This window comes from Neolamprologus brichardi, chromosome 15 (assembly GCF_056152115.1).
Source record: "Neolamprologus brichardi isolate AB-2024 chromosome 15, ASM5615211v1, whole genome shotgun sequence".
NCBI classification, from domain to species: domain Eukaryota; kingdom Metazoa; phylum Chordata; class Actinopteri; order Cichliformes; family Cichlidae; genus Neolamprologus; species Neolamprologus brichardi.
Genome location: NC_142118.1, coordinates 23,140,052 through 23,167,389, shown reverse-complemented (window position 1 = coordinate 23,167,389; position 27,338 = coordinate 23,140,052). Strand labels below are relative to the sequence as shown.

Here is a 27,338-nt window from a genome sequence, read left to right as displayed (position 1 = left end):
GACCTTCAACAAACTGAACTTGCTTCATGTTGATCACTGCGAGGAGCCACACCTGAGTGAGGACACACAGCAGGTCCAGATGTTTCTGCTCACTGGCATATCAAACTAAAAGAATCAAACAGCTGGTTAGTCACCTTTCCGGACTTTCCTAGGATGGTGACGGGACCGGTTCGGTTTGCCTGTCTGCATGGATGTGTTTTTATGTGACGTGGGGCTCGATCCAATTAAGAAGAGAACATCTGGAGTTGACTCTGGTTCAGACGTAATATCTCGAAGTACTCTTTACTGTTCCACGATTGGTCGAAACTGGACATCTCACATCTCTTAAGAACGCCGCCTGCTAAAAAACACATTATATAAAATAAAGTCACCAGCAGGACTGAACAGAGCAAATTAGAAAGAACCTTCCACTGGATAATTACTACAGCGATTAATTTGGTTCAAGGGATTTAACACTAGCTGATGCAGCTGCAGTGAGCAACTGTGGTGGTCGTGGGAAAAGACGTTATACTCCGTTTCAGAAGGCTGAGATTATCAGCCAAGAGCCTTTGTCACAGCCCAACTGCCTCTAACTGAGCATCAGAGGCCTGACATGGAGACGTCCACCTTCCAGACTTGAGTGTGAAATCCTGAAGATGAATTCAAAACTTGGATTTTTTGGGGAGTGAACTAAATTATTGCTGAGGAAAGACCAGGCACTGTTAACACCAGACTGACTGTGAAGCTTGGGGGTGATAGCATTATGTGTGAGGTTGCTTCTCAGGTTCACAGATTGGTCTGATATGAAGGGAACTAATTAATGCAGGTTCATACAGAGATGTTCAAAGCCCTCTCGGCATCTGGGCTACCCAGATGAAAGAGCCAGGACTGAAGCAGCTAGAGTTTCCCGAAAATCTGTGGCAAGCTCTGAAAACTGCTGTTCACAAACGCTGTCCATCTAATCTGACTGAGCTGGAGCTGTTTTGCAAAGAAGAATGGGCAAGAATTTCAGTCTCTAGATGTGCAAAGCTGGTAGAGACATACCCTAAAAGACTGGCAGCTGTAATTGCAGCAAAAGGTGGTTCTACAAAGTATTGACTCAGGGGGCTGAATAATTACACACACCCCACTTTGCAGTTATTTATTTGTAAAAAATGTTTGGGATCACGCATGACTTTCGTTCCACTTCTCACGTGTACACCACTTTGTGTTGGTCTTTCACATGGAATTCCAATAAAATTGATTCATTTTTTTGGCTGTAATGTGACAAAATGTGGAAAAGTTCAAGGGGGCCGAATACTTTGCAAGCCACTGTATATCAACAGCACGTAGCTGGGAGGATATTTTCCTGCTACATTTACACCCCTCCCACATCACGCTCAAACCAAACCTCCACCTGAAGCTGGAGCCCGGATCACCTGACCGGCGGTCCGCGCTGTGACGGTGGATGTCGATGTTGTGGCTGAGGAAACAAATGAGAAGCTAAGGCAGAGGAAGTGCTCTTGCATCAAAAGTTTTCATTTAATGCTGAAAATTTATCCACTCCACATGGAAGAGACACAACAAGCACTGAACTACGACCGTGTGATTCACGAGCTGGAAATCAACTCTCCGAAAACCGTTTCTCTCCTCAGACGGGCGGATCCTTATAACTTAGCAATTTTCTGTTCTTTTATTCTTCTCCTTTTGTTTATCTACACAAACCTGAAAGCTTAGAAAATAACCAATGCGAGAGCGAGACAGTATCTTCTGCAGGGATCCTCCTGCAGAGAGAAGAACATCTATGAAACATAACTTAACGGGGCACTCCATGAATGACTCGTAAAACAGTAAATTACAAAGGCAGCGGGAGAAACTCCGGCGTATTTACACTTCATCATTTATTCAGTACAAAGTTCAGGTGTGGTCTGTGGTTAACGGAGGGAGGTGAGGAACGTTTCAGACACGTCAAAGTGAAACCAGCAGCGTACAATCAGGTCCACGCCCCCCTCCCACGCCAAACAGGAAGGGGGTGAGGTGGATTCAGGGGCTAATGGGTACGTTTGGCGGTCTGCCGTTCAACCCAGATGTCTCTTCGATCTCCGGCTCCTCTGGGGAGCCCGGCGGAGCCTCGACCTGGTCGGACTCCTTCTTGTCCAGTTCCTGCTGAGCTTGAATCTTCCGGATAAGCTCCTTGATCTCCTCGCGCTTCGTTTTCATCCTCTGCTGAGGGAACCACTCCAACAGGTTCATGGGCAGGTGGAAGCTGGGAATCGGATTCTGTACGGAGAGGACGAAGGACAAACGTCACTTACAAAGCAGCCTGAATTTTCAACTCCTGACCAGAACTGCACTGATGTCCAACTCTATAAAGCTCTCACCTCAAAGAAGCTCTCTACATACTGCAGGATGTAAACGCCACAGTCGCTGAAGTTGTCCTGCTGAGGGACGCGTGGGCTGGAACCCTTCATGACGTCCTTCCCAAAACTCCTTTGAGTGCCTTTACGCACCTCCCACTCCACCTCCAGGTACCTAAAACAAAAGCAGACGCAGTCAGATGCCACAAAACCCACAGAGCAGGTCCGAGTAGCCTCAACGTTAAAGCATTTTATGCACTCCAAGCAGATTATTTCTATGATTGATAAATGGAGGCAACTGATTGGTCGCTGGGAAGATGCGTCAGAACAGGTGCTGTGTGTATGTGAGTGAGAGAAAGCAGAGGATTGCAGAACTCGATGAATAAGTGATTTTCATACAGTTTGGGTTTGTCATAAATATTTATGCTGACATTCTTGGTTAGGTTTAAAATGTGTGTTTAACACAGTAATGATGATTTTGTGCGAACAGCAACAGTTAGGTAATCAAATAACTCAGTGGTTCCCATACTTTTTTTGCTGGGCCCCCCTTGTTTTACAAGAAAAATGTTCGCGCCCCCCCTCGCGCACGCACGCATGAACACATCCTCCAACCACACACACCCATATTTTGCTCCATTGCGGTTTATTTCACACCTCAAACATTTAGTAAACAATTAAGCAAATACAAGTAATGTGCAAGAAATTACAGGTAGTAAGAAAATAAACTACTAAGTCTTTTATGCTACGTCCACACCTACACGGGTATTTTTGAAAACGCAGCTGTTTCGTCCACACGTAAACGGCGTTTCGAATCCCGAGAACGGAGATTTTTTAAAACTCCTTTTTTGCGTTTACGTGTGGACGAGGAATACAGAGTTCTTCACACAACGTCAAAGGTATGTGCCTTTTTTTCACGTCACGCTGTGTGCACGTTATTGTTTACATGAGATGAATTGCAGAATGGCAGATAGAGACGAAATACTGTTAATCTGACTATCTGCAGGTTTTACATGCTTACATATACACGCAGTTACTGTCCCCCCATTTAGAAAGGCAGAGGCGTCACGGTGTAATTATTTTACATTTAGTTGTTTTTTTTCCTGTGTAATAATTTTCAACATTGCTATCAATACATTTTTCAAAAAATCCCTCTGCAAAATGTGTTCAAAAATATAAACAACTGTGGGATGCTGTTTGTCCGTGATTTGAACCGGGGGAACAAATTGTGGCAGGATCAGCCTGATGTTATTTGTATCCCACTGTATCTTTACTGTATAAAGAGCAAACATCTCCAAAATGTCAGGAGTAGTTAGTCGTTACAACAAGTGTTTGTGAACTAAAAATCAAGAATGTGGGATACTGTTTGTCTGTGATTTGAACAGCCCAGCGCTGCTCCCGACGCAGGGAAAACCAATCCTGCAGGGAGACCTACCTCGGCACTTGTGCAGGTGAAACCAAAGGGAAGATATGCTTCACCATATTTTCTAGTCTTTGGCTTAGAATGAAGTTGGTTTGGAAACATATTCAGCTATGCTTCATCTCCTGCTTTGCGTTTGTGTGGGCGCCCGTGCTAGCTGTGTCCAAGCGTTGTTTTTTGGGTTTTTTTCCCTTTTCATGCTGCGCCCCCCCTGCAATGGCTCTGCGCCCCCCCTAGGGGGCGGGCCCCACACTTTGGGAACGTCTGAAATAACTGATGACTGTGCAGCTTTTTAAAAAGAAATCTTCTGCTATAAAAACTGTAAATTTTACAACAAACAATAAAAAAAACTTTCTGAACTTTCCAGCCATGACTCCAAGCACTCGCTGGTATGTGGATTTTTTAAAAAATTTCTCCCACACCATACAAGGTCTTCATCAGGCCCCATCTTATCTTAATCACCTTATAGTACCATATCACGTCAGAGCTCTTCGCTCTCAGACTGCAGGCTTACTTGTTGTTCCTAGAGTATTTAAAAGTAGAATGGGAGGCAGAGCCTTCAGTTTTCAGGCCCCTCTTCTGTGGAACCAGCTTCCAGTTTGGATTCAGGAGACAGACACCATCTCTTCGATAAGGTCTGTCTCCTCTAAGATTAGGCATTAAACTTAGCTGACTGCAGCATCAGGTTTCTTTGGTTGTGTTCTGTATTAACTTGAAGCTGCGGTAAAGACACACTCATTGTTTTGGTTGCAGAGTAGCACAGCTACAGGTGAGCAGGTCCAAGATTTTAAAATTACATTTTTGCCAGTTTACTCCTTTTAATTAACCATAAAGGCTTTATAATACTGTTTTATTTAATGTAGTTAAGTTAGGCATTTATTAATGCTATGCAAAAGTAATGAGGATTTTAGCATTTTAGGCTACAGTGCTAAAAGAATAATTAGCAGAAATAACATAATATATAAATAAATCAGTGACTGTAAAAATAAATAACTGTGGATACCTAGAGTTGTTTTCTGTGATAGAGGGGGCTAATCGTGTAAGACGAGCTATATAGAAATGATCATTGGCCTATTTTCATACGACATGGACTCAGGCCTGTCGACTTAAACAGTGACGAATACCATGAATGAGCCAGATGTTTGTCAGTGCAGATGTGGACACTCACTCTCTCAGAGTTTTGACCACGGTGGATCGAGCCGGGCCTCTCAGGGAGTCCATGATGAGAATACAAGGCCTGAAAGAGAGAACACACAATTGTGTGAGCGAGGACTCGCTCTGCTCTTTGCTTCAGCGGGGCAGCGGCGCCCTCTGCAGGTTGAGGAGCAGCAGTACGTGCACTCACTGTTTGCAAAGGCTCGGTTTGGTTGTCAGGGTCGAGGCGTCGGAGCCGAGACCATCTTCAGCAAGAGTCCCGTCCTCGCTGCACTCGTCCTGCACAGACACAGAACTCATTGAGTGTACACACACACACACACACACACACACACACACACACACACACGCGAACCAGGAGAGGCGGGACAGGAAACAATCAGTGAAGGCTGAAGCACCTGACAGGAGCTCTGGTCATCGGAGAAGGTGTAGGGGTCGTCATCCACTTTTCCTGAACCGTAGCACATACTGATTCTGTGCAATCCACCTAGAGATCGCAGAAACCAATCAACAGATTATTAAACAGAAGAAAACTTGAATACAAACTTTCATCAAACCCTCAGCAGGGTGTGATGAAGATGCCTCTGTGTGCAACATGTAGCTCTGTTTTCATTAAATGCCTCTCGAGAGCCGAACATTTCAAACTTCACCACATTCTGGTGTATTAAGTAAGTTTAACTACCCCGTGTTTCTCTGAAACTCCCTTACTGAACCACTGGTCAGAGCCCCGGTGCTCGACTCACTCGTGTATTGTTGCTCGCCGTTGACCTGGCCGTTCCCTGACATTGCAGAGGGCTCTTGCTGCCCACCCTCCGTGAATGCAGAGCTTTCAGTAGCGAGTTCGCCATCAGTCAGATCGTCCAAGGACCCCTCGGGAGCTCCTCCGGGTGAAAGCTGCTCCGAGGAGCTGTCCAGCCCGTCTCTGTCCGGAGACAGAGGCCGGCAGTGGTCTGGGATGTTCTCCTCAGACTCTGCGGTGAGGGTGGCGGGAAACGGGCTGTGGTACAGCGGGTTCTGTTCAAGCACCGGACGGTCAAGGCCCGGGAAGCAGATAACGGCCAGGTACCAGTGCGCTCTGAGGAAACAGAAACAGAGCTTCCGTCATTCAGCATTTCAATGGCTTCACAGGACTAAAGCTTTCCATAAAAATCAGCCGAGTAGAGATCCAGACACTCACGACTCATTGATAGGAACGAAAATAAAATCCTTCTGGAATAGATCCACATGTCGAGTCCACGTCTTTACCCTGTTGTGCTTCCTTTTCTGGATTCTGGGAAACCAAAATAAGTCAGGTTTAGGAGTCAAACTGTCAGACAATTATCTTTAAAAACATCAGGTGCAGGCAGAGGCGACACTCACGGCAGGTTTGTTGTGTCAGGGGCGTTCCTGCGCTCTCTCTGGTTCAGCCGTTTGTAGAAGAAAGAGCTGAACACATGGATTCTTTGTGCATCTTCTTTTTTTAACTTCTCTAAAACTAAATATCTAAACAGGACAGGAAGAAAATGTCACCAAAAATGATCTCAGCCTCAAAAAAACAAAACAAAAAAACAAACAAAAAAACCCCCAGAATGATCTTGAGTATAGACGACATGAAAACTTACTTTAAATAAAAGTCTATGATAACATCGTTAAGGAATTCCCCATCATTAAGGCAGTGCAGGTCTTCATTAGTGACGGTTATTCCACCTTTGGCTGGAGGAGGAGGGTACACCATTAACCTGCAACACAGAGATGAGGGTAACAGCAGCGCCATCGACAAGGCAAACAGTTAAACGACCCCTGATACTGAAAAGTAAACGTGATGCTGTGATTTAAACTGCAGGATTATTTTTGAATTGAACAGGTCAACAAGCCCTGCAGGGGGCAGCAGAGTTGCTCACTTGATGATTGGTCCGGAGAAGGTGGGCTGCAGGTCGGTCATGTCGTCTTCATCATCTTCAAAGAAGGCGCTGGTCTGCTGTCGGGTGGCCATCCGCGTGCGCACAGGCATGCTGACGGATGCTACAGGGGAGACCTGTGAAGCCTTGGTTACTGGGGAGGAGGTGGAGGTGAGTTTGGGTGGGGTGTGTACCGGCTTCACCTGCAGAGAGCAAAGAAGAGAAGAAAGAAAAAAGAAATGAAAGGTAGTGCAATTTAAAAAAAAAAAAAAGAAAAAGAAAAAAAATCTGGCTTTTAATCTTAAACTGTTTGACCAGCTGCAGTCACAGTGGTATAACACAATACCACATAAATATGACCATATAGATAAATTGATTATGGTGTGTTTTTATATATAAAAACACACCATAATCAATTTATTTTTCAGCCCTTGAGGTGGATGGTGGATATGAGTCATCAGGCGTCAGAGGGCGTCCAGTTTACTGCATAAATGTAATACTGGTACATATAAATGTTAACCTCAAACATTACATAAGCCCAGTTTTGACTTTATTTTGAGATCTGCAGGTTTCCCACCTTCTCCTCCCTCTGCTTTGTCGCCTTGTTGTAGTTGACGAGTCGGATGTTGGCCTCCTCGAAGGGCAGCTTGGCAGGGAAGGGGATGAGTTTGTTGGTCCTGCCGATCTCACCCAGGATGTCCTCCAGGATCATCTGCTCCTTCATCGGCAGGCCGTTCTCGAAGATGAGGACGATGTACTTCTCGTCCGACTCTGGCGGCGAGAAGGGGTAGCGGTCTGACTTGAGTTTACTTTGACTCCGCGTGAAGACACGTCAATGCCACGCCGCCAAGGAAACATTTGTGTACTCACCGTCTCCTGTGCAGTCGTACCACTGGCCTCCCTTCTCCTTGGACATGTTGAGCTGAGTGCGCAGGCGCTGGCACTCCTGTGGGGTCGTCTGGAAGAACAAGACGGGAAGCTTCCGCACGTTGCACCACTCGCAGCTGATCAGCTCCGACGCCTGAAGGCACACCTTCTCTACAGTGCCGCGCTCTGAGCCTGAAGGTGGACAAATGGACACATTTCAGGAAAACAAACAAAAAAAACGAACAGGGACGCCACGAGGGTGCGTTTGCGTAAACAACAACTTTATTTTCATGTTTGCTGAAGCTCAGAGTTTCTGTCCTCCACATGTTTTCAGTGGGTTTATAAAAGAGAGATCACAGGTTCATTTAAGTGTTATTAATTATTAGGAAATGTACACCAAACACCTGCCACTGACACCCTGCGGGCTTCCTCCACCCTGATGTCATGTGATTTATTTAATCATTTATCTGATCAGTGGCAGTGTGCTGCTGTCTGCTGCAGTTTCAGTGTTTTTTTCCCCCCAGTAACGGCTCTGCTTCAGAGAAATGCAGCTGTGCAGTTTCCTCTTTGTGCTCGTCAGCAGAGATCAATGTTCAGCATCCATCATCATCATCATCATCCTCCTCCTCTCTGTGAGTTATTTAATGCCATCATTAGTGCGGCTTCATACCTTCGGTCTCCAGCTGGATGTGCTCGATGGAAAACTGAGGAGACAAAAGAACAAGACAGACAAATTTATTCTCACCGGACTCAGGATTCGATCAGTTTTTAAATTTGAGGCTTAAATCTCAGGTTTTAAAACATTTTTATTTTTACATTGTACATCATTACGGTAGAGGCTAAGCCTACGCTTGAAGCCACTGAGGTGTCCGATGGCAGGGGTGATGCGATGCCACCGTTATGAATTAAACTTGTCACAGTCCAATAACTCCAGCCGTACTTATCACATCTGTTTAACATCTTTATTGCATTCCATGGGTTGTTTTAGTTATTCAAACTTTCTCTTTATCCAACATCATTTATCATAAAAATCACAACAGTGCAGCGGTCACAAACTGTTTGTTTCTTCTGACCAATAACACCTGACGCCAATTACCTGTGTCTACCTTAAATGCAGTTCCATAAACACGCCATTCAGTCAGGAGAACAACTGAGATAATCCATCCACAATAAGAGTCTCGTCATCAATATACTGCTGCATGGGCTGGGCTGTAGTTACATCATAAGGTTTTAAAACTGAGCTTTAAAACGTGCTGCTGATGAATAGTGGTAATAAAAACAGAGGCCGACAGTGATCACTGAAGCTGTAAGCTGACAGACTTCCAAACATCTCAAAAATTTGACTAAATCAGCGTTAGAAGAAAAGTGTTTCATTTTCATTTTGTTTCAAAGGTCTGACATTCAATAATACAAATAAAAACCAGCATTAAAGCGCAGGCTTAGAGAATGTCAGCAGGAGCAAAGAGCTGGTTTAGGATCAGATATTAATGCTCATAGGAACAACTAAACTGTTTGTAGCCAATTGGAAAAGATCAAATAGTAAAGCTGCATCTCGGAGTTCTACTTCTTATTGATCGTGAGGGAAATGCAAAGACATCAGACGCTTCACGCCCTCCTGCTCTCTACACACAGATCCGAGGGATCTTCCGGGAATGGTGATGCTATTTTCTGGAGAATTGATTGGTCATTAAGAAAGTGAATACATGGGCCTTAAATGGAAAGCACTCTGGTTGATATGACCTTTGAAAAGGCACTCTGACGTTTTCTCCAGTGAATCATCAGAAAACACACAAAGCATCTTAATTACCGAAGCTCGTTTGTGTTCCTCTACGTCACAGACAGGTTTAGACTGTGACTCTAAGTGGGTGAAAATTGATTTGGATGCAGTTTGTAAAGCTTAAATGTGTTTTTTCCAGCCCTGAAAATGTAATGGTTCCAGCTTCTGTACTCAGAGGGCTCAAAACGTGAGAAAAATGATTAAGCACCAAATCCGAGACCCACCCTGGGTGAATCTTAACTGTGGTTTGATTGATGAAATCGTGCAGGATTTGAAGATTTTCAAAGGTGGTGTGCTGACATAAATCAGCTGATCCTGATCCCGAGACTGAAAACTGCATTTCTATAAAAACTGGAGAGACTCACGACGACGGGCTTCGTCACCATCCTGCGTAGAGATCCCACTCTTACGCTCCGACACTCCAGGATGATGCTGTCGCACAGGCTGGACTCGAATTTGGGTTTCTTCGTCCTCGGTGAGAACTGCTCGGGAGGTTGATTCCCAAACTGTGGAGGAAAAGAAGGAAAAGCATCAGTTATCTGCGGTGAAGCTACAGGAGGAATCGGACGAGCCCCAAAAACATCCCACCACGTCTCACCTGATCTTTCATCCGCGCTCGCCGAGGTATCGTGAGCTTCGTGCTCACCATTTCTTCAAAGAAGTCCAGGTTCACCTCCTCCTGCTCTGCGACGCTTTTCACCGCCGCTTCCACCCTGCCTCCGGAGGGCGCCGGAGAGGAGTGAGCGGAGTCGGCGGGTCGAGGGGAAACGCTGTCCAGTCTGTTGACGCTTCCCGTGCTGGCGTTGTCGGCCTCTTCCTCCTCCTCCTCATCACTGGACAGGACGACTGAGGGGAACATCAAACCCTATTAAACGTCTCTCCGCTGGCTCATTTTCAGCTTTGTGCCTGAAGTGAACGGAAACCTTTCAACCACACGACATTACTCATATGTGCAAGAAGCAAACCACACAAATCTGGACCTGCATGAGGAGTGATGTAGATTTTCAGGTTTTGTGTCTTTTTAAACACGGCAGAACTAGAAGTACATCGTTTTTCTAACTTTTTAAAAATGCATTTCCACTGGTGGAATAATTACTGTACATTCTTGCTATAAGCCTTTAAAATGTCGCTCGTTCTCTCAGCGTCTCCGGTTGATACGAAGCCTCTGATGTTTGAGCTCGTGCAGCTCTAGCAGCTCCAGAGCAGCCAAACACGAGGACAAACAAAATGACTACGAAGCACCAAATCTGATCCCTCGATGAACTTTAACTCTGAGAATCTTCAAATCCTGCACGGTTTCATTAAACAAACCGAAGGTGGTGTGCAGACATGAATCGGCTAATCCCGATCGGTCACCAGGCGAAAACTGCATTTCTGTAAAAACTGGAGACACTCTCGACGGCGGGCTTCAAGCACGAGGACAAACAGCTACTGAAAATAAGTCTAAGAGCTTTCAATCACCGAGCTTCTATCAAACTAAAAATATGGGAGACGTGGGATCAACTTCAGGACAGGCATTTAAAGTAAAAGCCCAGAACATTTCATTCAATCAATCAAAAGGACGCCTTATCCCAGTATGATAAACTATGCAAAACCCAAAAGTAAACAGGAAGCAAGTCGACAAATTAATCGGTTTTTTCATCCTGAGCCCCCCAAAAATGTGGAACTTCTAGGGGAAATCTTTTAAAGCTTCTATCTCGGAGAGAAAAAAAGGAAAGGTACTGGATATAAAAATATATACAGATATAGGGCAAGAGCTGGGGTCCACCCTGGACAGGTACCCAGCCTCAGAGCCGGGGAGAACCCACATGCAAACACAGAAATACCGGCTGTGTACTGCTGAACTTTAAACCACCATCATGTGATCAAAAACACGTATACGGGATCAGGAAGTGCTCACTCGGGCTGGACGTCTTACTGAGAGCAGAAGAAGAGAACACAGCTTCAGCTTATATATCGATTATAAAATCATTTCACTTGCTCCAGCGTCACACAAACCGAATCCTTCAAAAGCAGAAAAGCCCTCTTAAATTAAATAGACTACTTGTTAATCTCATTTTACTGTACTTACTTATTTGCTTTTCTTAAATGTAATTTTATTAAAAGTTTTATTTGACGTTACTTATTAAATATTTTTTACACTTTCCCGTCAACATCAGCCACAAAGTGATGCACGACGAGTGAATTCATCATCTCCACACTCTGCTTTACCTAGAAGCTCGATGAAAAGCTCGGATGCTTTACTCACTAGGATCGTTCAGTTCGTGCTGCTGTGCCACCGTTGCCGCCCTCGTAGCTTTGGGTGGGTTTCTGGCCGCGCAGCAGCTCGACGTCCCTGCTAACAGGGGCGTCCTCCCGTTGTTCAGAGGCAGCAGGGTCCCCCTGGTGGTCGCGAGCCGTGTGGACAGGGCGTCCCCGCGGGGAACCCTTGCGGTCACGACCGGTTTGTAAAAGTTTTGCTGCAGGCTGTTTGGTCCAGAGGAGGGCTGGGATCTGATGGAGGGCCGCAGGGCTGGGGTGGGCAGCGTAGTCTGCTGGCACGGCAGCGTCGATAGATTGTTCCCACAGTTCTGACACTTGCTGCTGTCGTTACTTGGTTTGTTGCACTTCACACACATCCTCGAGCAGACAGTCGACCGGAGAGGCTGCCGACATAAAACACTCGTTAGAGAGGTGATAAAAGGTTTTGTTCTGGTCGCTACAACAATCTGAAAGTTACAAGCAGATGATTTAATTACAGATTTTCTTCTTTATTCCATTGAAGACACGAGTCTGTATGAGTGAGAATTAATGAAATTGTTTCAGCTCCAAAACTATGAGTGAAACGGGATCAGAAGAAGGTGGACAAAACTTAAAGAGGCTAAAAAAAAAAAAAAAAAAAAAAAAAAGTTATGTGCAGCAGAAGGAAGCAGTGAACATAACATGGAATCAAATATGGTGACCTTACTAGGAAAAACTGTTTATTTACCCATTCAGGAATCTGAGTCAGCATCTTAAACCAATATTTACTTTACAACTCCTGTGACACATAACAGCTGCCAAGCTCAGCTTCTTAAAGCTTTTTTCCCCACACATGTACTCTGACCTTTAACCGCCAAGACTAACACAGCTGCACTTCCTTTAATGTCCACCAGAGGCTCCAGCAGGGGGTCAGCCCCATAGAAGCGCTATACAAATGCAGGCCATTTACCATAGAAATAAAGGTGTGAAAAACTCACCTGTTCATTTGTGTTCAGGCTTGATGTTTAATGGACCTGTCTAAAGGATGTGTTGCTGGAGCCTTTTGAAGTACTTTTACTGTGCAGTTAGCAGTACTAACAGACTGTCTAAGACACCTGTACTCCAGATTTGGTTTAATGCTTTCAAAACTGACCAAAAACCACATTATATAATTTGTCTTGATTCAACTGAATCATCCAGGTCTGGAAATGTTGATTCATGTGGATGTAGTGTTTGGTCCTCAGACTGAGGATGAGTGAGAAAATGTTTTTTCCCCACTGAAAATGATAAAACAAACCCCTCATACATGCCATCACCTCTGTTACCGTTGGGTGGTGTCGATTTTTGTCCCCACAGTCGATTATTTCACAGCCAAAAGTCTGATTTCTCGTTTAAATGATTGTGTTGCATCCCCTTCTGTGTGCATGAAGCTTCAGCTGGGCAGCAAACTGTACAGTCATCACTTTCACAACATAGTTGACACATTATTATTTAAAAATAAATAAATCACGGATTTTAAATGAATGAATTGATCTAACGTCTTCCACACGGGATGGATAAACTCTGCATTTGTTCCCCAGCTCTTCACTCTGCGAATATCCACTTCCTGCCAAACATCCATCAGTTTGTCTCTGACTGTTTGCCAAGTGTTGGGTTCCCTCACCTCTGCTGCTTTGACCTGCGAAGAAAAGCTGCATCCCTCCAACGGTTTCCTCTTCTGCTGGACACGACGTTTTATGTTCAGGGTCTCCTCCTCTGTAAGATGAACCCATAAAAGGATCAACAGGTGACATCATTCTGAAAACCTTCCTGGACAAAGACGAGGCAGCGTGTGTGCAGTCTGGGAGGCGAAACCCAGGGCGAACTAGTGCAGCGGGCACGAGCTGCCGCGTACCAACAGTCCCACATGATTTTATTAAGTGAGACCGGAGAAGTGTACATTTTTAAGTGGAAATGATGCTCTGTGTGCTCACAGGAGTCCAAATATTGATTCATGGCGTTTTATTATGAGCAGTGAGAAATGCTTCAGCACATAAGGAAATTCTTTTATTCTCTCTGAGCTCCTTTAATCACTTTTTTACCTGGCAAAATTAAAACTACTGATAAGAAAACCTTCCTCTCCAAGGTCACACTTTATTTTGAAAATATCTTTTGTAAAATAACTCAATGGCCTTCAGAGTCTGGCATTTATTAGCTCAGCAAATGTTTTTATAAGTTTCCTGCATCTGCTGGGAGCTTGGAGGATTAATGTGGGAGGCCTTGGGTCTCCTCCTCCTTGTCCTCTGGCAGGAACAAGGAGGAGGCTGAGCCCAGATCTGTAGCCCTGCAGACGCTGCTGGCTGTCACACTCAGCGAGCACACACACGCAGCCCGCTTACACAAACGTTACACAAATACAGACACCGAGTAGCACTCATCTTACGCACACAGATGCCGAACACATCACACACACACTTTTCTCTGCAGGCAACGGGAACACAGCGTGCCTGTCGAAACTCAACACCAGCCAACTGCCTGTAATCACCAAGCCTGATCTCTGGAAAGTCTTTAAAAACATGCAGTGCGATGCGCTCAGTGTGCTGTGAGGTTACCTGGCATCTCTGGGCATGTGAGGACGATGTTGTCTACCTCGAGAGCTTGCTGTGTGGTGGAGAAGTCGTTTCTGCAGAAGAAGGGGACCAAAAAAAAAAAAAGACTTTGGTAACCTCTGGCAAAGCTGGCAGATCATGTTCTCAGCAAATCCAGATCTTCACTCTGACTTTCAGACATTTTCTCTGTAAATTGAGAAACTTTAAAAATAATCTTGATCGTGGTGGAGACACCGCAGGGCTAAATAATTAACAGGCTGAACACTGAGAGGCTTAACCGGGCTTAAAATAAACACAAACCTCTCACGGAGACTGATGGTGTCTGAAGCTAAAAATCACAAGAAACAGATGCTGGCATAAAAATTAAGTCATTTATGAAGCAATTAATGATAAATATTTACTGATTCCAGGTTTTCTGATGAGAGCACTTACAAAGAGTCTGTTGTACAACTTTGCAAACGGAACGGTTTGGCACTCTGGCTGAAGAAAATTCGTTTTAGGCGTTTGATGGGATATTTATGATGGAGACCAAGCACTAGAGGCATGCAAGTAAAGCTTCCAGAGCTGTTTACATTTGATTTTGTCCCAGTATCTTTGGATGTGACTGAAGTTCTTCATTTTCCCCTCTTATAACCGTCCAACGGCACAAAACAAACAGGCTCCAAGAACTAAACATAAGCCAGGAAGCTTACAAATATGCTGAGTTTAATGAGCGCTTCTTCAATGTGCACAATTTCTCTGATCATCAGCTTCACAGGGGTCCAATTTTTTTAATTTTATGTATATATGGGGAGTGTGACACGACCGCTGTAGCTGTAAGCACTTTTAAATGGAATTATGTGACAAAGTGAATCCAACACAGTGAAAAACAGACCATCCAGCAAGTTTGGCTTTCAGTCTGGTATTTTATGGAGGTTGAGATCCTTCTTCATTCAGAAAAACCTCAACACTTCACACCGTTAATGAAACAATAACTGTGAAAAACATGCCCTGAGTAACTTTCCTGGAAAGAGTGCTTCCATCAAACAGTCATGAAACTTAAGCAAAGCAAAAACTGACAAAATGTGCGGAGCACAAAAACAAAATGAGAGGATCAACGATCCAGGGCCATGAAATGAGCTCCGGTTAGTTCGGATCAAAGCCTTACCTTTCCTTCAAATCAAGGCTGCTTGAAGATGAAAATCAAGAGAGAAAAACATCTCACTAATGCAATCAAGTCCTGCGATGTAATTCATTTTCTGCAGCTGCAGTTCAATTAAACTTATTTCTCTGCAGCAGACTTCCTTTTACACACAGGAAGAGTATAAAGGAACCCGAGCACATCTCTTAGATTCAAATTACTTTCATCTACTGTCAAGAATATCTCATGCCTATCAAGCATCAGCTTAGTTTTATCTAGTTAAGGAACATTTACGCAGCCTGTTTCCCAACAGTGGAATTATAGAGATGTAAAAGCTAAACGGTGGTTTTTCAGAGTGACTCCAGTAAGAAGCAGCACTCACTCTGAGGCCGGTAACACGATTCCTGAAGTCATAGCTCAAGCAAATTTCACACATAAACAGCAGGAGAGGGGGCTAGCAGTATCGAGCGTGCAGGAGATGTTCGTGATGCGTTTATGGGACCTGGGACCGCTCAGGGATCACCAACAGTTTCTCAACACCGTGACTTTGTGGGGCATCGAGACCCATAATCACCCAGAGGTTTCTTGGGTCTGCCCTGGAGCCTCCTTCCGGTTGGACATTCCAGAAACACTTCACCTCGGAGCCGTCCATGCATCCTTTCGATGCAGAGGAGCAGCGGCTGTACTCTGAGCCCCCGCTGACCGAGTGTCCAGACACCCTTCAAAGAAAACTCTGGAGGGTGCGTGTATCCACGGTTCGTGACGACGGGAAACAACTAAACAGAGAGCTTGGCATTCATGCTCCACCACCACAGAGAGGTATAGCATCCACATCAGCGCAGATGCTGCAAAAATCTCCTGCTCCCTCCTCTAATCACAAACAAGACTCCGAGATACTTAAACTCCTCTGGCTGAGCCAGCAGCTCCCTCACATTGAGCACTTTTCCGTGGCATCATTTGCCGATGCTCCTCCCAGCCACATTGCTCTCAGCTACAAAGTGAAGCCAAGAGAACTTCATCACTCACAAAAGACCAGAACCGCTCCATCACTGGGCTGCACCAGGAAATTCTGTCACACAGAAGTTATGACCAGAGTCACCGACCAAAGGCAATGAAGAACGAGTCTGAGCCTGTCGGCAGCAAAGCAAACCGAGGACTCGTTGTAGCTGCGCAAGAATCAAACATCACGTCACCACAGGCCTGATGCCCCACACTACCACAGCACCCCCCACAGGACACACTCAGGGACGCAGTCCAAAGCCTTCTCTGTATGAAGCGCTGAGTGCTCAGGTACAGTAGAAAATGTCTACATCCATCTTTTTTGCTACAGTAATTGAGTGACATGTATGCACATATACAAGAAGACTGCAAAAGCGAGCAGCTATCATCCAGGTGAAACCACTTCACGCAAGTCGAGTTGCCCGAGATTCACAGAATTTACAGAAAAAGTAAAAATGTTGTGATATATATCGTTGTCTGGACGATAAATGTCTTATATCAGGATATGAGATTTTGGTTATATCGCACAGCCCCATCTCCAAGTAAGCTAGAAAGAAAAACAGGAGAAAAATAAAAAAACAAATCTGCAGTTGTACAAGAAGTTCTCGGACTGGCTCTGTCTCACCTTTGGACTGGTTTCCTTATTGCGGAGGGCAGTTGTGCGTGCTGAAAGTGGCGCCCTTGTATAAAAATTCCTTGTGAAGGTGCAGACGTTAGGCGTGTGGGTCCGTTGGACATGGACGGCACCACGACTGTGAGAGGGCCCTCACTGCAGGAGAGACAGAAAGAACACATTAACCCTTTAACACAAAGACAGACACACAAAACATGAATTCACTCTGAAAATATTTTTACCCACATTCAGCCCCAAAAATTCTTTAGTGTGCCTGTAGTTTTAAGTAATGAGACCATAATACAACTGAACATATTATATAAATAAACAGTAACCAGGCAACAAATGAAGTCAACAACTGTTGTTCCGCTAACAGCCACCTGAGGCTCCACAAGCATCCAACTTTACATGTTTACAGCCAAGAAACTATTTTAGCCATTATTCACATCACACCAGCTGCCAAAGGGGTTAATTCTATGTTAATGACACACTTATACTTTATTAAGGCTTACAGTCTATATCACTGAGGCCTGACTTCATTTCAGAGAATTCAAACCACTGACATGGTCCTTATTAATCAGACTTTGTGCAGTTGGAGCCTTTTTAAGGGATTTATGGATGCAGGTTTATAACAAACCAAGCTACAATTATCTGATAACCTAATACTCCGCCCTCTGTTGTGGTCACTTCTGACTCCATTGCCTGCAAACAGAGAGCTTATACAAACAGCACGCAGCATACCTGAGCCTTTTAGGTGCCAGCCTGGTCAGAGGCTTCATGTGATTATTCGTCCGGTTTTCATACGTCCTCAAGGAATCCGAGTGAGTGAAGTGCCTAAGAGTGGGAGACTGGAAAGAGGAGACGTATATTATTATTACAAAAAAAAGGGAAGCCAGCAGTTTGAGACAAAACAAGAAACAGTCAGCCTACAGACAAACCAGTAAACCTTAAACTTTTCCACTTTTGTGAAACCCAATGCAACAAATTTCCTGCCACTGAGAATTACATCACTCGCTTCCGGCTCTGAAATGTGAAGCAACACGGAAGTGCCTTTAAATCGCATTCTTTCTAACGACCAGTAGGGGACAGCAACTCTGGGTTCAGGAAGTTCACCTGTATAGAAGTGTATGGGAAAACCACCCAACATCTCACTTCATTTCTGAGATCAGTAAACAGTCTTATGATCAGTGCATGATCCAAGCTGCTAGTTTCAAATCTTACTGAATAGAGGATAAATATTATTTTGTAAATAAAACGCACCACCAACCAACCGGGTGGATTTGTCAGTATTTTTACACGCAGTCCACAGATAGTGCTGAAGACACTGAAATTTAGAATACAGTTGTGGCAAATCTTTTGAACCTTTTAGTACAAATCTGTGTTCCCAGTCTTTTTTTTTTTTTTAAAGCAAAAATCAGTTATTTTTCTTAATTTGAATTTTCTTAATGTTCCCTTTTAGCATTTTGGATTCCTGGTCAGAAAAAAAAACATTTAAAATGACATCAACTCATTAACAGACAGTGATGCATTTAATTATGATTTCCTGCATTTTCAACCTCATAGGCTTCCTTTAGTTTTGAAACGGGCATAAATGACCGCTGTTGTAATGAAGACAATGTTACACACAAGTCTCGAAAATTAAAAAAATCCAGTTGACTGCAAGCTCATCCTCGAGAGAATCACTACAGGCCAACGCCCACCAACAGCTCGCATTTTCCCCAACTACATCATCATCAGCTGCCCTTAAAATCGACTCCCACGGCGCCCCGGCAGCCTGAGCTCATAGCTCGCCGGGGTCCTTCGGGTGCCACGCCGGGCGCCAAACAGAATCTGGCATTGTCTGCTCTGACTGCAGGGCTGATCGAAGAGCACCACGGCCCGCTGGGAGTCCACACCACCGGCGGGTGGGAGTCAGGAAATGTGACTGGGAGAAGAGAGAGAGAGCGAGGGGTAGCTTACCTTTTTCCCCTCAGGGGAGCTCAGCGGCTGCCGGTCCATGTCCTCCACACTCACCACACTCGCACTAAGAGGAAAAGAGGACATGATGAAAAGCATGTTTATGCTCAGCTTTAACATATTTTAAACACGCAGCCTGTCAAAGGCTGTTCAATGTGTCTGTGTGGGTATAAAATAACACGTCTGCACTTTAATGGGGACAAAGTGGGTCGTAGGGTTTGACCGATATATTTTCACTACACCATTTGTATTCCTTCATTTTAGCACAGACTGAGCAGAGATAATTAAGAGGCAGACAGAAAATTTATCAGAAGCTATTTAAAAAAAAAAAAAAGTTTAATCAATGAAAATCTGAAAACATGAGCTTGTTCCAATTTGACGCTTTTGTTCTTTTTAATTTGGGCTACATCCACACTAACGCATCGTTTTCTCTTGTTTTGGCCTCCCGTCCACACTGAGACGGCGTTTTACCTGAAGGAAAACGCAGCGTTTTGAAAACGCTCTCAAAAACGGATACATTTGAAGACGGTGCTTATGTGTCGCAGTGTGGACAGCGAAAAAGGAGACTTTTGAAAACGATGATGCATGTTAGTCATATGACCAATTAAACAAAGATAGCGGAGGGCATTATACAGCAGTTGTGTTGTTTACTCTCAATTTTGACAGCCCTATTAAAGATTAATATCAGTTTGTACATGCTTCAGATAGCTTTTCTTCAAATTCTTTAAGTGTCACTCACTTTTGCAACTTTGTACTTTTGTGTTACTCGCAGCAACAACTCCACCTCATTGTTAGTCCACTTAAAAAACTCGGTGCTTTTCCTCGACATTTTGCCGCGAAGTTTCAAAGAGGCGGGAAGTAAATAAACGGGAGACAGAAATGAGGCAGGTCGAATCTTCTTGCATTTCATGCATGAGCAGTACTGGAACGTGAGCATTTTCGGCCGTTTCAATGTGGACGCACAACTCTGTGAAAACAACTGAAAACGCTAGTGTGGACGAAAATGCCGTTTTCAAATCTATCCGGGCTAGTGTGGACGTAGCCTTGGTGGCTACGTCAATTCTTCCAGGTGTAATCCAACCTGCAACTAACATTTCATCATTTTTTAAAATTAAAAATGTAATAAATAAATGGGTGTGTTGTTTTAGGTTGTGGACCTGAACTTTAGACAAGCGATCTCAACACTAAAGGCTGAGTTTATTTTTTACTAGATATGCCAACTAATAATAAATGAATAGAACCTGTTTTTATGTCTGGGATGAGATTTGATTTCTGAATCAGCATAGGTAACTTTAAAAAGAAGGAACTTTTAAATAAAACTCAAATTGTTAGAGCAAGCAGCCATTTTAGATCAAATCTCAGTCCCAGGGATGGGGGTATGATCCCTCAGACGCAGACAGACGGGACTTTTGGCACCCAGTTTGGTTTTCAAATTTGACTAACAAATTTTTCTTCTTTTGCATGCAAAGCGCCAAAAAAAAAAAAAAAAAGGCACAAAATGAACCAAATGTAATCCCAAAACCATGATGGTGGTTTAGTAGAAAACCAAGTCTTGTCTGGAGATCCACAGGAAGCCCCCCCCCAAAAAAAAAAAAAAAAAAAAAAAAAATTGCCTCATGCCCCCCAGAGGGTCAGCTGGTAAACGAGTCAAAAAATTAACATTTTAGCCACTGCCATGTTGGTTTTTGGAGCCAGAGGTGACTCTGAAGTCAGTCACAAATTTTTAGGCACTTTAACATTCAGGACCCGCTTTACTGTCCCATTCTTCTTGTTGGTGGTTATTTATTTGTGCCAACTCCCATTCTACCTGCCATCTAACAAGGACTTTGTAGTTTAGCTTAAGTCCTAAAATGACGCTAAAGAGGAATGCTTTGTGTTCCTCTTTAGCGTTAGGACAGTATATAGTATACATGGTGGCTGTGTTGTTTTTGGACTACTGCCCATTCAGATTAAGACATTAAAAGAACATCTGCTTGGGTTTTAGAACATTAAACAATTATTAAATAGAAATTAATTATCAGCTGCTTTGATGTCCTGCTTTTTACATTCCTATTATTGGAAGCCTTTACAAATCTGCGACCCATCCTGGTCGCTGATGTTTAATATTAGCCAACATATCGGTCCAACCCTAGCAGGTGAGGATGTGCACGCAGGCAGAGGTTTACAATATCACACTGCTCAGGTCTGCTGCGCTAAAACACCACTGAACTCATAATCAGTGGGGAATAGGCTGCTCGTCAGCAGCAGGGGTGTCACTGGGGTCTTTTTCCTGTATGTGCAGTGCAGTGCAGCGCTGATGGTGGTGCTGAAAACGAGGGCTGGAGAAGTGCTTACTCATGTCTCCTTTCCTCTTCACAGTCACCAGAAAGAGAAAAGCTCCAGTTGTGCTTGTACCCTCCATCTCGCCTGGTCTCTGATCTATCCAGGGCTTGAATTGAATAATAAATCAGACTCATGTCAGTGCACGGAAACAAGACACAGGCATTAGCTGAAATGACCATTTACAGGATGCCCCGCAATTCACGGGTTGATCCTTTCACCTAGAAGATATGAAAAGCTTGGTAATAATTAGCAAAGACGGGAACCTGCTGCAGCGTGGCGACAACAGGAATACACTCACGTCACTGCAATGAAGTGTGATCAAACAGCAAATTTCTAATCATTTTACAGACTTAATTACTGCGTTAGCATCAATGAGAAAGTGTGACAACGATGCCAATTTGTGTCTCTACATAAAGATTCTTAAACAGATGCCAAATGTGATAACTTGTGACATGAGAGTAGAATTCATTCATTTTACAAGCAACTGGAAACTACATTCAAATCTGTGGGAATAACCTGGAAGTCCTGCAGAAGATGTCTGCCATTTCCTCCAACAAACAAAACTGCTATTTAAATGTTTGTACCAAGTTTTGAAGGTTGGAGGTAAAGAGGTTTGTAGTGTGTAAAGAAGTCACTGATGTCTGAATGTATGAATGAATGTGAGAGGCAGTTTAATGCCTCCAGCTAAGCTTTGCTGTGGATTTATCAACTCAGGATGGACCTTCAGCGGTGACTATATGTGACAGTAAACTCAGCGAGTCTGATGTGTGTTACTGACAGAAACATGTAGACTGTTACCTGTCACCCTAACTTGACAGGCTTCATGTGATAACACACAGTGAGCAGCTGTCCATGCTCTGCATTATCCATGAGTTATGGGGTTAAAATAAACAGCTGCACAATCATATTTAAAATGAATAAAAATGTCGGTTTTTCCAGGCAGCCTGGCAAACAGAATCTGGGAGGTTTTTTAAAAAGATTTACTGTTCACAGAACACATTTTTTAAAATAAAGTACATACTCTGAAAACTGAGTTTTAGCTCAAATTTTTCTCAGAAAGGTGGCATTTTGAAAACAAGCGGCTGCTGGTTAGAAAGGTAGCCGGCTTAGAGCCATCTGTTAACCTGGAACCGTCGCTATATCCTTTAACAAGAAGCTTTAGCCTCAAGCAGTGTCCAACTTTCTCCACGAAGTCTCATTAAACATGTACATACATATTAACTTTAAGGGGAACGGAGCTTCTTTTATGTCAGCTGCGCGTTTTTCTTCACATTTGTGTTTGTTTTGTTACACTCGCGCCTTCTCTCTGTCGTGCTGTGACATGCAGACTTCTTAGGAATTAATACCTTATTTTGGTGTTTGTGTCCCTAAACCTCTTCAAGGGAGAAAAATATTTTAAAAATTTGCATATTAGTTTGAATCACTGACCAAAAACAAAAACACCGGAGACAAATACCAACGCAAATACATCTGCTGGATGTCGCCACAAACGCTTGACTTCCTGTTTCCTCCCAAAAATCAACCGATTTACTTTGAAGTGGATTTCAAAACCACAGCACCCAGCAGGGGATTCAAACGTGGGCGAATTTTACTTCAGTAAACCAGGAAAAAACAAACCTAACAGTTATTAAACAGGCTGTGTTTCAGCTGATTTATTCCATCCAGGGGATCAGAAAGTGGACAAACTGATGGCATCATGTTAATGCAGGTTATCCATCTGGCTGCAGGCCCAACAGTAACAGTAAACAATTAGGTCCCCTCGGTTCATACAGGCATACTTTTTTAAAGCTCTACCGCCAACAAACACTAATTCTGAGGCCACTGCCCCCCAAGTGTCACGCATAAAACTTGAGGCCAGGATTAGGAGAGACAAGCAGCTGAATATTTTCATCTTGTAAGGAAAAACACTGCTCTATTTTTAGTGACTTATCCATTTTATGGGTCTTTTTAAATGACTAGGGTAGGGGAAAAAAGCTAAAATTCAAATGCACATATTAGATTACTCTCCCAGAGCTCCCATGCCTCAGCTGCCTCTCATCTAGTTCAATCCTGCACAAACCTAATTGAGCCTGTTCCTATCTCTTCCAGCTAATAGAGACGACCCCGCACACACACTCTGCAAGCTTCACATTGGCTCCGTCTTCCAGCTTCATAAATCACAACAAATGCCCCAGAAAACAGGGAGTCGAGGCCGTTTCAATTCTTTGAGGTTTACTCCGCTCATTTATCTGGACTGCGGGGGTTCTAACAGTAGATTTCCTGAAGGACAAATCCACAATACAGGGTTGGGAAGCATCTTTGTCACACAGGAATTATCCAAACAGATGTTTGAGCAGCTGACAGCTTATTATCAATCATAAATGAGCTCAGAGGGACCCTCCTCCCCCCATAATAAACACCCAGTTCATTCACCTGAAACACTTCAAGCACAGACCTGAAATCGGTTTCTACAGATCCACAGCATGACATCAAATCCTGGCCTGCAGCTTCAGGGTTACAACGCTTGCAATTCCTCTACTAAGATTTAGATTTTTTTAAGAACATGACATTTCCCAGATTAAGCAGGAAGGGAGGCAATATTATTCTGATCTTGATTTAAAAAGCCAGGTGGGGTATCGATACTAACAACTCTATTTTCCTACGTTACCTGTATTTAGTATTTGTGTTAATTTTTATTTCATTTTGAGTTTTAGTTTTCAGGCCAGTTGGGCTTCAGTTGATGCCTGCAGATTTGCTCTTTTCAGTTTAGATTTTTTTTGTTTCTGTGCTAGTTTTAGTCTTTTAAATTACAATATATTCTTTATTTGTATTTAAATAAACAAAGAATTACAACAGCTTGTGGGGTAGTTAACTCACAGTCTCAAAAAGCTGCACTAACAGAGATTAAAACTAAAGCTGTAGTTTGTAGTGTAAACAAATGTCTTTGCACTGATCTGAGCACTTTCAAACTTTTTGTTCTACTTCTGCAGCACTTTCTGGATTTCCCATCTGTCAACAGATGCATACCCCAACTCCATTGTTCAGTTGCACAAAAAGAAGGTCATGGTTTCCACCTGCATATAAAAACGCCACCCTGCCCCATCTAAATGTACCCCCAGCAGGTCGCCAGTTAAAAGACTGAAAAACTATAACTCAATACAGAAAGACCTGAGAAGCTGCATGAAGGTCCAGGGTGAGATAAGAATGAACTGGGAGTCATGGAAAGCCCAATCTTAACTTATCTGCAGCCTTCAACATCTCTGGCCATACCAAACTCACTGACAGATTACAGAACTGGTTTGGCATCTCTGACATTTTCCCATCATACAAGTGAAAAAATAAAATAAAATAAAAATTCAGAACTAAAATTAAGGTTGTCATCAGCATCCCTCACATGTGAACAACACTGTTTTCCTCGTATATGTTACCCCAGGACAGTTTCAAAGACAATTTGTATCATTTCTATCCAGACGATACATAGCTGTAATTTACTGTTAATCCAAACAACCTTAAGAGACTCTTCTACTTCAATGACTGGCATTAACGACTGAACGTCTTCAAATTTACTTTTTCTCAATCCTGGCAAAACTGATGTTTTTCTGCCCCCTCGCCAACAAATGATCTACTTAGAACCTTGCTGTCATTTTTAACCAGAAATGTAAATTTAAAGCTCACATCTCAAGGCTTATCCAGTCTTTGTTTCTTAAATGAATGAAATATCACTAAAATCAGTCCTTTACTGACACCAAATAATCTAAAACTTCCAGTACACGTTTTAATTTTCTCCCATTTCGATTACTGTACTGTTTGACATGCAACTCTCAGTCCTCCTTAGCTCATCTTCAACTGGTCCTTAACACTGTAGCTCGGCTACTAACAAGAACTAAACAATTATTTTATAGGTTAGCCTCTCTTTATTCTTTTGTCCATTGTCTACGGCTTTTGTTCTAATGTGTGTGTGTGTATATATATATCTAACAATGACTGAAACACTGATAATTTACATGTATTTGTTAAATGTATTTTTAATCCAAAAAAAGCACTTTTTAGCTGACAGTTTTAAATCATGCTACACAAAATAAAGTTATTATTATATGCCCAGACTTGATAAACACCCAATATTTGTTTGTGGGATTTATCACTTATGACAAAAGTCAAAATCATGATTGTTTTGGACAGCGTTGAGATCAGGATTATTTAACAACATTAATGACTTACCCACATTACAGAAAGTTCTGTTTGTTGTTCCTTGACAGAGTTCTTGAAAGGAAATAATTTAAAAACAAATGATCTGGTTTAAATACTATTTTTGGCTCAAGCTTAAATGAACTTGCCACATTGTTTATGGGAGTTTGACTGGGGATTCAGAGAAGAGCTAAAGATGAACGATGTTAATTATCTTATTTTAATCACTGTCGGAAGCCAGTTGAGTTTGAATTTTGATTGATTGCAAAGCTCTAATCGATACAGTAATAAGGTTTTCCCTGTAAACAGAAAATGTTGCTGCCTCCCAAAGATAAAGGAAAATCACCAGCAGGGTGCTTTTTGACCACATTTACTTCAAAACAATGCCTTTTTTGTTCATCAACGTCCCCAAAAGCTGGAAAATCCACTTTTTTCAGCACATATTTCTGTTTAACAAAAAGGTAGCCCAGACCAACTGCGCTTGCAGGTGTAATATCCCAAGCCCAGTAAAACCAATCAGCCCCTGAATGCCCACGAGCCAAGAAAAACAATGCCCCAAGCCTGCGGGACTAAAATGTGATTTTTGGCTTTTATGAAATGTTCTCCTAACTCTCAACAATCGACCAAAATAAACTTGCTACTGAGTCAGTCTATCTGAATTTTATTGTTCATTAATGTAATTATCCCTTTTAAACCTGTCTTTTCAATGAAAAAAAGATAACAGCAAACCTCACAGGCCATATGTAACATACTGGATGGGCTGGACAATACATAAATAAATGCCCCCAGCAATAACAATAAAAAGATATGTTTTATTTTTTGTTCCAGGGTAAAAAAAGAAAAGAAAAAAGGGCTGCTTCATGAGGAGACAGCTTAATTGCTTGGCACCACCTTCAGATAAAATCTGTTTTGTGTGGTTTTCAGAAAGCCGGTGAGCAAGGCATTAACAGACATATGTAAACCACCTGGCTGTGAGTGACGGGAGCCCTTCAGAGTTCAGTTTTCAATCTGAATTTAAGCTGAAGGGCAGAGAGAAAGCACGGTGGGTTAATGTTTACATTTTTTTAATGTTACAGTTAGCATGCTAACATCTTGGGCTGGTGTTACCCTGCTAGGTTGGGCGCTGCGTGTGTCATTTTCGCCGCTTTTCTGTGTGTCACTCGGGTGTTTTTGCATCTTTCTCCTGTTGTATTAACGTGTTGTTAGAGCTAGCAGCCAAGCAGAGACAGGAAGGCCTGTCGCTGCACACTGCAAACCCAGCTAACGTCAGCGCTAACGACGGGGTCGCTAGCTCAGACTGTGCAAGCCCAGAGTCCACTAAAGCCCGCAGAACTGAACCGAACCGGACCGGACTAGACTGGACTGCACGTGTCTCAACTTCCCCCTCTGGGCCCCGAAGTGTGTCTGTACCCGCGGCCTGGCAGCGCTCAGTTCAACCCCGTGTGTGTGAGGATAAATGTGTTTTAACAGCGAGCTAATGCTAGCCATAACTCGCTGGTGTTCCACACGTAATTTGGACCGATGGTGTTCAACGCCAGAGCGGCCAGAACCTGCCTCTGTGTGTGGGTAAAAAAGCTGCTGGGCGGCCGGAGCACGGAGCAGAGTGTCACGGCTTACCTTCAAAGAAAAAGCTCTTATTGTGGGCCATGTTTAGTCCATGATCCTCCTCGGATGATAGTGTTGCTCATCAGCGCACTCAATAGAGCAGATATGTAGCTGCCTACGATCAGCTCGGAGTTCAGGCTGCAGAAATTCACCTCGGTGCCGGAAGTGTGCTTAAATGCTTTCAAAATAAAATATTCTAAACAAAATGGAATATAGTCACCACGGTGTACTAATGAAGCGCAGTGGGTATAAATAAATACACGATTCCGTAAAAAGGATGCAAATTTCACAAAAAAAACCCCTTTGTTTCTGTGGAAAAAAACCCTCACATCTTTCAAGCTTA

The 27,338-nt window shown here is 43.3% G+C and overlaps 1 protein-coding gene across 4 annotated transcripts; it reads right to left on the bottom strand.

Moving 5' to 3' along the window:
- Positions 1-1,476: 1,476 nt before the first annotated feature.
- Positions 1,477-27,132, bottom strand: senp6a (SUMO specific peptidase 6a). 4 transcript variants are annotated; one of them, XM_087852468.1, is made up of 23 exons: positions 27,008-27,132; positions 21,239-21,332; positions 18,908-18,971; positions 17,690-17,796; positions 16,961-17,104; positions 14,220-14,290; positions 13,292-13,383; positions 11,657-12,053; positions 10,007-10,254; positions 9,774-9,914; positions 8,302-8,335; positions 7,635-7,823; positions 7,342-7,535; positions 6,768-6,967; positions 6,489-6,605; positions 6,247-6,369; positions 6,065-6,157; positions 5,631-5,962; positions 5,286-5,374; positions 5,078-5,166; positions 4,901-4,969; positions 2,340-2,490; positions 1,477-2,238 (listed from the first exon to the last, which is right to left on the bottom strand). In XM_087852468.1, exons 1-23 carry the CDS (start codon positions 27,036-27,038, stop codon positions 2,002-2,004), a joined length of 3,306 nt encoding a protein of 1,101 aa, XP_087708594.1. In that variant the 5' UTR covers positions 27,039-27,132; the 3' UTR covers positions 1,477-2,001. The 4 variants fall into 4 exon arrangements, with proteins under 4 accessions (XP_087708594.1, XP_087708595.1, XP_087708593.1 ...); XM_087852469.1 differs by lacking the exon at positions 21,239-21,332; XM_087852467.1 differs by lacking the exon at positions 27,008-27,132 and having other exon boundaries at positions 21,239-21,434.
- Positions 27,133-27,338: the final 206 nt, after the last annotated feature.